At 38.6% G+C, this 11,775-nt stretch overlaps 1 protein-coding gene across 1 annotated transcript in view; it reads left to right on the top strand.

Moving 5' to 3' along the window:
• The window catches only part of LOC107299833 (synaptoporin-like), a gene marked incomplete at both ends in the record, with an annotated part of 20,221 nt that extends 8,452 nt beyond the window's left edge, over nucleotides 1-11,769 (top strand). The window contains 2 exons of the mRNA XM_015829176.1: nucleotides 6,536-6,731; nucleotides 11,581-11,769. Coding sequence (XP_015684662.1) covers nucleotides 6,536-6,731; nucleotides 11,581-11,769 — 385 coding nt within the window. The remainder of the gene's footprint in view (nucleotides 1-6,535; nucleotides 6,732-11,580) is intronic.
• Nucleotides 11,770-11,775: the final 6 nt, after the last annotated feature.

Genomic DNA, 11,775 nt, shown 5'->3' with positions numbered 1-11,775 from the left:
AAAAAGAGAGGATGACTTGGAATTCATTGATTGCCAGATGGTCTGGCAACATTTTCAGATCAAACAGATGTGACCAAATAGACGTGTGCCTTCCAGGTGAGTTGGGCTTTCCTCCTTATAATTTCCAGCTAATGTGGTATTTGCCGTGCTGGCTGAGGATTATGGAAATTGTCCAGTTACCTCAGAGGGGAAACGCTTCAGGTTGAAGAGGAATGTGGTACAGCATCAACAGCTGCTTGCATTATTCTCCATACATAATTTACTTTGTAAAGCTTTCTATTACCTCTTAGAATTCATAAACCTGCTATAAATTATGAATAGTGGGATTAAGCATGGTTCAGTGCTAGGTTTGAGCTAATTAGTAAGGCAGAAGACTAGCAAAGCACAACACCAACTAAACACCAACTAGCAATCAGAAGATATGAAAACTCCTTAATCTCATAGGACAGTGATGGTGAACCTTCTAGAGACCGAGTGCCCAAAAACTGCCCCCCCGCCCCTGCTCTGCTCTGCCCTACCTACCCGCAGGGTCTCCCACCGCCTCCACGGCCTGCTGCAGTAGATCACCCAGGCAGCCCAGCAGTGCCATGGTGGCCATGCCCTCTGCCCACACCCTGCAGCATCATCTGCATGCGACGGTGCATGAGGGCAGAGTCTTGTCCCCGCTGCCTGGCTGCCATGTCCTTGGCTGTGCTGTTCTGCATGGGCCATGACTCTCTCCAGGGGGCTGCTGGTGAGGGGGCCATGGGGGGAGGTGGGGCTGGGGTGATAGCTCGCGTGTCCACAGAGAGGGCTTTGAGTGGCGCCTCTGGTACACGTGCCATAGGTATGCCACCACTTTCATAGGACATGGGCAGAGTCAACCATAGTTTTAACTGGGAAACTCTAAGCATCATAGGTTGAACTATATCCAAAAATGCTAGGGAATTCTTGGAAGCTTGGCATTCAGACAAATCAGCCATCAACAGACATATAAAGAAAAGCCACAATAAAAAAGCTAAGAAAGAAGCAAAAAGACCAGAATACATTCTCTCCAGCAGCCAACCAACATTCAGATAAGCAGGGATTAACATCAGATAAACAAGCAAGCAGAAAGCAATACAGGTAGACCACAACTGAGCCTGAAATTTCTGTTGCTAAGTGAAACGTTTCTTAAGTGAATTTTGCTCCATTTTACAACCTTTCTTGCCAGAGTTGTTAACTGAATCACTGCATCTGTTAAATCAATAACCCGGTTGTTAAGTGAATCTGGTTTCCCTATTGACTTCATCTGTTGGAAGGTCACAAAAGGTGATCACGTGATCCTGGGACACTGCAACCGTCATAAATATGAACCAGTTGTCAGTTTCTGCCCACAAAATAAAATTAGGGAAGGGACTTTATCCAGGTCCTGTCTCTTAAAGTGCTTCATCTTCATGGATTACAGAGATAACTCCCTGTTCTTTGGAACAAAATTCCTCCTGAGTTTCGATTCTATCATTTTTTTATTTTTTGGAAAGCCTTCAAAACCTGGCTTTTCAAGGAGCCTTGGAACAGATTGCTGGTGAGAGGGATCATCCCACTGTGCATTAGATGTGGTAGCTGTTGATCTGTTTTGTTATGTACCTGTATAATGGTTTCTTTCTAATGGTGCCTTGCTTGCTTTTGTTAAGATTGAGTGGCATATGTATTATAGTAAACTAAATTCAGTCACTTCTCTCAAACGTTTTTCAGCTATCTGAATAAAGCTATGTGTCAATTTACACATGTGCCGCCCTCCGCTCAGTAGCTGCTGTAGAGAATAAAACAGTGAATTGGACCAACTCAAAATAGCAGCCTAATAACCAACTCAAATTCATAAGGTGGTTGGAGTGACAGCTGTTTGAAATTTCACGTGGATCTAAATAGCGAGGTAATAGCAAAAAAAAAGCTACACAGGATTGCATATGGAGGAAGCAGTCCTATTTAACAAGCCTTTATGTCAGCAGAAAATTACATATTCAGAGCAGCAATTTCCTGTGACCTTTAGAACGACACAGTACTTACTCTTGATGCTAAAAATGTTCCCCAGATGATTCAGGGCTACTATTGCTTCAGCTCCTTTTTGGTAATTTGTGTCACCAAAGTGCTGGATGACTCTCTCTTTTATCCTTCATCTGCTCCTTCATTTCTAAGACTTTAAAAAAACCAAGAATCTTCATGGACTTACAATTTGCTTAGGGAAGGAGTAATAGCAACCATCAAAGTAATTCCAGTGGTGCTACCTTTAATTGCAGCTCTGTGTTGTCTATGTGGTCGCAAAGAGTCAACAATGAGTTGGTGGTACATGATCCCTCCATCAATCATCTCTGCACGTCATTTCTTCAATTGCCATGGCACCCTCAAGATGATTGGCAATAAAGCACAGCAGTGAAAAACAATAAATGGTGTAGCAAATAAAATAATTTCTTAAATCAATCAAAAAGCTATCTGTGCAAATAATCTATTTTTAATAACATTAGGGAATAAATAGCAGGGGCATTATTTGATAGGATAAAAAAGGCACATAGAGTTCTGAATATACTCATATACATGCACATTATATACATATACAAATATACACATATAAACATGTGTGTGTATGTGTATACACACAGAGAAATACACGCACACACAAACACATACACTATATTTAGAGATATAGAGAGTCCTGAGAACTAAATGGATTTAAACTGAAATATGAGATGGATACAGGGAATAAATATCTTTAGTGAATTGTGTTTGTGGCTGAGTCTTGTTCTGCTGAACTCTTCTGTTTCTTGCTTTTATGGAGAAATAATGGTAAGTTAGTGAAATCTTCCAGCTAGATTCATACATTATAATAAGCCATAAAGAGTTTTGTTTAATTCAGCTACAGTACAGTGGTTCTGAGAACAGTACTACACAATTCATGTCCCATTGGGTCACTATTTCAGAGATACATCTTTACCAGATTCCTGAATATATAATTTTATGCTGACATAAAAGCTTGTTAAATAAGGCTTCACAACAGCAGAGTTTCTAATGTGCTGTCTTCACTGGAAAAAGTTCTTAAAAATTCAGGGAGATATATCTGTCTTAAAAACAGTGCGTGTGGAACTGCATAGCGCACTCAAGCATCAGGAGTTGACCACAGAAAATGTTTTATGATATTTTGTATTACATCATAAAATGTTTTAGGATCATTTTTATATCACAAAATGTTTTATAACATTTTCCAAATTTCAATTCTAGAGGAATCATAGGTTCTGGATTTTGGACACATTCTGTAAGTTAGTCCATTTGAGGTACTTTGGTTCAAAATTGTTACTCTACAGCAGGGGTGTCAAACTGCCGGCCCATGGGCTGGATGCATCATGCCTAGACCGCGCCTACCCCATTGCTGGCAATGGAGAAAAAGTTGTGATATGTCGCGACAAGTCACGTGATATTGTGAATTTGACACCCCTGCTCTACAGTGTACCATTTTGCCTAGTTAAAGGTTAAAGACACAAAAGTTTTAGTAGTATATAGAGGGTGTCTTTGAATCCAGGTCTTAATGAAATATTATCTGTAGAGGTCTTGCTTGCTGTAGAAAAGAGTGGGATGATTCTTTGGAAGTGTAAACAATCCTAAATTGCCTCAAAAAATTTCAAAAGCTTGCAGGGTCTGGTGAGTGATATCCACAACCAACAGCAGTGGTGCCATGCACAGCAACATACACAAATTGCATACTTCCTTATATTGTCTAATGCAAGTAAATAAATCCCAGCATTTGTGCCTAGTGAAGTACAAAACAGAGGACAAATGCAACACAGAGACAAATATGTTTGGCTCAGAAACCTTTGAGACTATCACACAAATAACAGATACTATACTCTATCATTTCAGAGTGCAACATGTGATATGATGGTTTTAAGTTACAGAAAAGCAGTTTCTACTGTAATGTTTGAAAAAGCAGTCATAGTATCTTGACAGGGGAACACGTTACCCAGGTATTGGAAGTGTTTAAGTATCAACTAGGAACTTATTTGTTTGTGTCTGTTTTACAAAATTTATAACCCAACCCAATCCTAACTACTTTGGGATAATAATAGTAGTAGTAGTAGTAATAATAATAATAATAATAATAATAATAATAATAATAATAATAATAATAATAATAATAATAATAATAATAATAATAATAATAATAATAATAATACAACTTGGAAGGGACCGTGGTGGTCATCTAGTCCAACTCCCTGCTCAGGCAGGAAACCCTATACCACTTCAGACAAATGGCTGTCCAGTCTCTTCTGAAGAACTTCCAATGTTGGAGCATTCACAGCTTCTGGAGGCAGGTTGTTCCACTGATTAATTGTTCTGTCAGGAAATTTCTCCTTAGTTCTAGGTTGCTTCTCTCCTTGATTAGTTTCCATCCATTGCTTCTTGTCCTGCCCTCAGGTGCTTTGGAGAATAGCTTGACTCCCTATTCTTTGTGGCAGCCCCTGAGATATTGGAACATTGCTATCATGTCCCCCCTCGTCCTTCTTTTCATTAAACTAGATATACCCAATTCCAGCAACTGTTCCTTATATATTGTAGCCTCCAGTCTCCTAATCATCTTTGTTGCTCTTCTCTGCACTTTCTAGAGTTTCAACATCTTTTTTACATCGTGGTGACCAAAATTGGATGCAGTATTCCAAGTGTGGCCTTACCAAGGCATCGTAAAGTGGTATTAACACTTCACATGATCTTGATTCTATCTCTCTGTTAATGCAGCAGAAGGAATACAACAAAGTCAACACAAAAAATTAAACTAAATATAAATAATGTAATATAATATCATAAAAATCTAACCACCAGTTATAATGTTTAGACACCAATTGGGGTCTTCTACACCCAGGGATTTTTTTGTAATAGAACGCCTAGAACGGAGTTCCGACACCTTTTTTGGATGGAACCTTGTAGGGTAGGCAAGGCAGGTTGTATGATATGTGTGAGTTCCGGCACCTTTTTTTTTTTTTTACAAAACACTGTATACACCTATCTAGTTTAGCCCAAAGGTGATAGATAAATGGATATCATCAGAAGACATTTCACCCCAATCTGTCTAATTGGCATGCCCAGCATATAAATGGGGAAAACATTGAGCCTTGAGTCACCCCACATTGGAATTCCCAAATGTTTGAATACTGATCCTCTATGATCACTGACTAAAACCACTATAAAACCACTGCTATGCCCCAATTCTTAAACCCTTCAGTCTGTCCAGAAGTATACCATGGTGAACAGTTTCCTAAATTGCTAATAGATCTAATACAACCAAACAGGACACATTCATGATGAGTTTTGACCAGAGGCAACCAGGGCTGTTTCTGCCCATAACCAGGCCTTAATCTGGACTGTAAAGAATCCAGATTTTAATCTGCAGTCTCCATTAATTCTCCATCATATATGCAAGGACAGAAAGATTAGAAACAAAATGCAAGATGCAAAAGCTATCAAAAACAGCCATGTCCAAGGAGGGTCTATTCAAGAGAAGGCACACCACCACCTCTTTTAAAGCAGAAGGCATTATGCTATCCCCTAAAGAGATGTTGATAATCACACAGAACAACCTCTTGCCATTCAAAGAAACAAAGAGGAGCATGGTTTGAATGGCAGAATTCAGACTGCAAAGGACCTTACCTACTTCCTTGGGCTCTACAAATTTAAAATTGTGATGCAAGACATTGTTCATCTGATAGTCAATGCAAAGCAGATACAAACAACTTTTGCTAGCAAGAAATGCATACATTCCAAAATAGTTAACGCGGGAGTGCTTTAGTTAGGATTCCTACAGAGACTAGAGGCTAAATGCCCCAACTTTGGCATTGTATGGTTCTCCTTTTCCTTTTATTGTAGAATGGGGCCCTGTGTGTATGTAAGATTGGGTATGATTGTGCATTCCAATTTATGCAATCCATGATCCAATGAGCCATATACAACCAAATTCATGTGGAGGCATACATGATATCTGGCAATGTTTGTGTTTTGAAAGCTTCTTACCAGTTGGTTGGCTACATTCAACTTTGGAAAGAGGTGCAGTCTTTGAAGTAGCCTTTAAAATATTGTACTGTAGTTGGCTAAACAGCCAGGTCCCCTGTGTGTGTGCAAGTAGCAGATACTGATTCACAGAATTTTTGAATAAAACTTGGTAGGGCACCATTCTATCAAGGACATTTGAAGTGCATGTGGAATCTGCCTCAATACCGTAGAAAGTGTATCCAAACAATGGATGGAAACTAATCAAGGAAAAAAGCAACCTGGAATTAAGGAGAAACTTCCTAACAGTGAGGACAATTAACCAGTGGAACAGCTTGCCTTCAGAAGTTGTGGGTGCTTCATCATTGCAGGTTTTTAAGAAGAGACTGGACAACCATTTGTTTGAAATGGTGTAGGGACTCCTACTTAAGCAGGGGGTTGGACTAGAAGACCTCCAAGGTCTCTTCCAGCTCTAATCTGATTGATTGATTTCCAAAGGACTAATCTGCATTCTGATTCCAACTCACTTTCTTCTTTTTCTCAATGTTAGGTTGTACCAGGTGAATTTTGATGCTCCCACCTGTGAAGGCAGACAAGAAAAACTTTCACTAATAGGCGACTTTTCCTCTTCTGCGGAATTCTTTGTGACTATTGCCGTCTTTGCCTTCCTCTATTCCTTGGCAGCCACAGTAGTTTACATTTTCTTCCAGAACAAATACCGCGAAAACAACAGAGGTCCTTTGATTGTAAGTATGCATTCAGCCACTACTAACACCTTTGTCCTTGTAATTGATGCATCTGTCTAAGTTATCTCTTCCACTGGGTTAGTTTGAATTCTATTGTCATCTTATATATAGGTTTTTCTATTTGCTACTTAGATTTTACACTCTTTGGATAGTGTTATTTAGAGGGATATTTGGTGCTAATTGGTCTTATTTGGAGACTGTTATTGAGAATCGTACAGAAATAGTTTGAAGGCAAACAAAGATTGCCCAATGATGTTGACAAGATAAATTGAGCAGATATTATTTTTAAAAAAATCTGAGAACTGTTATTAGTGATAATTTGTCTGTGCAGACAGCAGTTCATGTAGATACACTGATTTTATAGACCTTTGTTATGAACATTTAAGAAGAGTAAATATTCCTATTTATCCCTTTCTACAGATATTACAAATACTATGAGAGACTATGAGAGATACAACATCTTATCTTTTTAAAATCTCCATCCATGACTTTATAGATCCTGAGGAGACATAATTTTTTTTCTACACAGTTGAAATGCTGCTTTTTTCAAAGATTTACTGAATTTTAAAAAAATGTGCTACTGATTTCCTTAGATTACAATCTGCTTTGTCCCACTCAGGAAAATCTGAGAATTGGTTCCTATAAAAATGTATATGTTAAATATCTTTGGTTTTTAAAAAGCATGTAACATTTTTTAGGTTGTTCCATTAAAAAACAAAATCCACAACTGGGTAACCCTTTCATTAGGATCAGCCAAAATGGTATCAAGAAATATGAAAGCTTTGGAGTTTGCTAAGTATTGCCTAAAAGCAAGTCTTAATAACAGACCGCATTACAGAAATCTGAAAGAAGAGAAGGAATATTGTCAAAATGGACATGATTGTATTTATTACAGAATTGCTTTATCTCAAACACATTTGGTTATATTTATAAGTGTTATAGTATAGAGAATGTGTGCTGGCATTTTTGGTTTAGGCAACAAAGAATAATTTATATAACTATGACCTACAACATTGTAAATGCACGCAGACACCTATGAATAAGAGAGCTTAAATATCTTTAAATTAATCTGAAGTGTTGTCTGGCTGGTATTATGGGTGTGCAGATGTACATTGGCTCTCCAATTACTATCCAAAAGGGGCAATGAGTATATATAACTTCATTCCAACAGGCTCTGTAGTACCATCTCCAGGATCTTTAATTTTAAAAGTCATTTGTTGCAAGTTTATTTGAACCTTCAACAGAGGAGCATTAAGTGCCTGAAGGCAGGACAAGAAGCAATGGATGGAAACTGATCAAGGAGAGAAGCAACCTAGAACTAAGGAGAAATTTCCTGACAGTTAGAACAATTAACCAGTGGAACAACCTGCCTCCAGAAGCGGTGAATGCTCCAACACTGGAAGTGTTTAAGAAGAGATTGGACAGCCATTTGTCTGAAATGGTATAGGGTTTCCTGCCTGAGCAGGGGGTTGGACTAGATGACCTCCAAGGTCCCTTCCAACTTTATTATTATTATTATTATTATTATTATTATTATTATTATTATTATTATTATTATTATTATTATTATTATTATTATTATTATTATTATTATTATTTACTCATAACTTAACATGTGAAAGGCATTTCTACATCATACATGGCAACTAACCTCAAACCAATGTTCCCATATTCTTCTGCTCTTTGCCATTGTGGTGATACCATTCTACTCAGGAAAAATAATTCTGTTGTGACAGAAATTTAACATCACTGCATTTTTATCCCTTTGTCATCATTTCTAATCCACAAATAGAAAACCATCAGTAACAATAAACGAGAAAAGTTGTAATGGTGACATTTTCATTGCCTGCAATCCACAAAAAATAATTGGATGAGTTATCCTGCCTTGTAAAAATCAGTTTTATGTTTTTTGTAGTCTCTGAGGGAAGCCTGCACTGATAATTAGTGCTATAAATGGGAGGTTATTTACGCAATTCACCCAGCTCTAAGAAACTCAAGAGTAACTCATATCATAAATGGGAACATGTACTTAACCCCCCCCCCCCCAAAAAAATATATCTGGTCTTCAGGCCTCAACTGAAGCTGTCCATCATCCCTCAAATCTAGGCCACATTTTTTAGTGTCCAGACAAAAACCCAAAGCAACATTTGCCCTCCACTTTTTCCTGAACACACAGAAAGATAATACTCCTGATTGCAACAAGGTGATTTTCATCTGAATGCTTTCCTGGATGAAAGAAAGCCTAAATGCAAATGCACTTAATTGGCCTTCATGTTCCACTCCAAAATGCAAAAAAGTCTCTACAGTTTTGATTCCACATCCTCCAGAAACATTAGCATAACACTTCCTGCAGCCCTTGGAGATTTTTCTTAGGAAAAAAAAAAATAATAACCTGCCAGATTTGGGGGCGAGGTGAGGGGGGAGGCTGTTTTTGTCTTTCACGAAATGTGGGAACGTTGAGTAAATTAAATTTAGGATAAAACTAAATTTTGAATCCAGTAAAATATAATATTTTATATTTTTGCATACTCTGGATTACATAACCCTGATCTCTGAGGGTTGGTGCAGTGTTTCTGGGCTGGTGAATTCTGGGAATTGAATTCCACATGTCTTAAAATGACCAAGGTTGAGAAACTCTGGGGAATAAGCAAGTTGGGTAACAACACCTACTTGGGATACTTGTTGGATACTTCATCCCAGTCCAACAAATTGCTTCTTTCGTGGTTCAGAATAGAGGGATCACCTGATGTCCTACTTTCCAGACTTGTGTGGCTGTCATTAATTAGGTGTCATTAATTAGGAACATTATAAGGTTAAAGCAGAAATGAACAAAAGTCGCTCCCTTTGGGTGTGTCCATGTTAATTATCCACAGTATTTCCTGTGGCATTGGAAAGTTCTGTGTCCTTCTGTTTTGCCCACCTGTTTTGCCAATTAACTATTTTTGATGTGCAATAATTAAAAATCAAGATATATTTTATTGCTAACTGAACTGAGTGGCATGTGTCCTTGCTCTAATCTGGATATAGGGGTTAACTGGGTGTATATTGGGTGCAAACTCATTATCCATGGTAATTTTCCAAGAGAATTTTTTTTATTTGCAACTTAATGGAATCTCAGAACGAAATCATGTAAAGAAGCTCAGGACTCTGCCTCTCTACTATCTGGCCAACAGCAGGATAGTTCTCTGAAAATGGGGGGGGGCAGGGATAGAAGCAAATTTAGTGTGACTTGAGAAACTGGCAAAAAAAAAAGGTAGAATTTGAAAGCAGCCTGGATATGGCTGGACCATGCAGAGAAAAGAAAATCCATTAAAATTTACCATTAAAAGTGGTAAAATATGCTATATTTTGCACAACATTAAAGTAGGATCCTACTGGCATCTCTGTTCCCCTAGCTAGTTCCATTGAAGGCTAATCTTATAGCTGCTATCCAGCTGTTCCAAATCTCTTTTCCATATAGAATTGGCAGGGAAATGCTTTGATGAAATTGAATGGAAAGCAGCTTATCAGTCTTAGGATAAGGCAACTTATCTTTCTCTTGTGTGACTGCAGGTGGAGGTTCACATCTCATAAGTTGGCTTAGAAGTTTTTGTCAACTTATGGCTCTCTAGACGTCTTGGCCAAAGTATCTTGAGAATGCCAAGAGCTGTACACTTATCAGATCTAGTACCAGATTGGAGAAGGTGCTCCACATAGTAACCTAAGGGAATCACCATCAATCAAATTCAGGCTTCTCTTGGCAAACCAGACCGGATACAAGGAACTCAAGGACACAAAACTGCTGATCAGTAGATTTATTGCAGAAAAGCTAAATAAGTATCCAGTATCTGCTGGGTATCTATCTCCTTGTAATTTCTGTAGCGATATATTATCCATTGCAGCTTGCTGGGCCTTTAGCCTGGCCATTTCCGGGTGACTCAAGATGGCCTTCATGTCTGCCTGTGGCACAATGCTATGCCAATCCATTACTTTGTCCTGTTACCATCTCTTACGAAGTGGACATGAGGTTTGATTTGAGAGACAATTGTCAATTTCCTTGAGTTTTGAGTGTGCATCCCCACTTGCGCGAGCAGTGAGCACATGCATGCTTGCCCACTTCTTGCATGGAACTATCCCCTCCCCCATATCGGTCCACAAAGCTGAAATGGTTGGGGAAGTCTATTCTATATCATACAAGGCATATACAAAAAGAGGAAAAGGCATAAGAAATGAGGCAGTCCCAGAAGAAGATGGAAATATATCTTCTTTCCATCTATAGTAGCATTGAATAACAGTGGTTGAGACTGCCAGAAGTACAAGAACCAGAACTTGTTTCTCCCTCAACACCTGAAGTGGAAAAAGAAGAAGTAAAAAAGAAGAAGTCTGTTGGGTATCATATGCAAGGCCTATTTATAGTCATATTGAAGCTCAAATTCTTGTATCTCTTTCCCCCCACCCATCTCATGTCCAGGCTAGAAGCCAATCTTTTTTGAGTGGGAGAAGTTGTTTCCACCCATTGCTTGTCTTGACTGATCTTCTAAGGGACTGTTTGTTTATAACCATCTGACAAATAACACCTGTTTTTTCTGAAGATTGTTGGGCTGAGAATTGAACTAGGTCCAAGTTCTGGCTCATTCCATCCAGCATGTATTGTGCTTCCACATCAGGAACACATGTATGATTTTCATAAGTAGGAAAATGCAAATGTGTGTACACTTTTAGACATGGGATTTATGCATTCTGAGAGTATGCTATCAAGTGGAACTGTCCTTCTGGCCTTTTTTTATCCCTTCCCATTGTACCAATGTCCTACCATGCTTTTCCCTGCCTGTCAAACATGAACCTGCAATGTTCAATTTGGGTTTCGTAGGACTTCGTTGTGACAGTGGTGTTCTCCTTCATGTGGCTTGTGGGTTCTTCTGCTTGGGCTAAAGGACTATCTGATGTAAAGGTTGCCACTGACCCAGATGAAGTACTCTTACTGATGTCAGCTTGCAAACAACAATCCAATAAGTGCTTGCCTGTTTACAGCCCTGTTATGTCAAGTCTTAACACTTCAGTTGTG

The sequence above is a fragment of the Protobothrops mucrosquamatus genome, unplaced genomic scaffold (assembly GCF_001527695.2).
Source record: "Protobothrops mucrosquamatus isolate PMUCROS unplaced genomic scaffold, P.Mucros_1.0 scaffold5545, whole genome shotgun sequence".
Taxonomy (NCBI): domain Eukaryota; kingdom Metazoa; phylum Chordata; class Lepidosauria; order Squamata; family Viperidae; genus Protobothrops; species Protobothrops mucrosquamatus.
The sequence above is the reverse complement of the archived record's forward strand: the minus strand, read 5'-3'. Positions and strand labels throughout refer to the sequence as shown.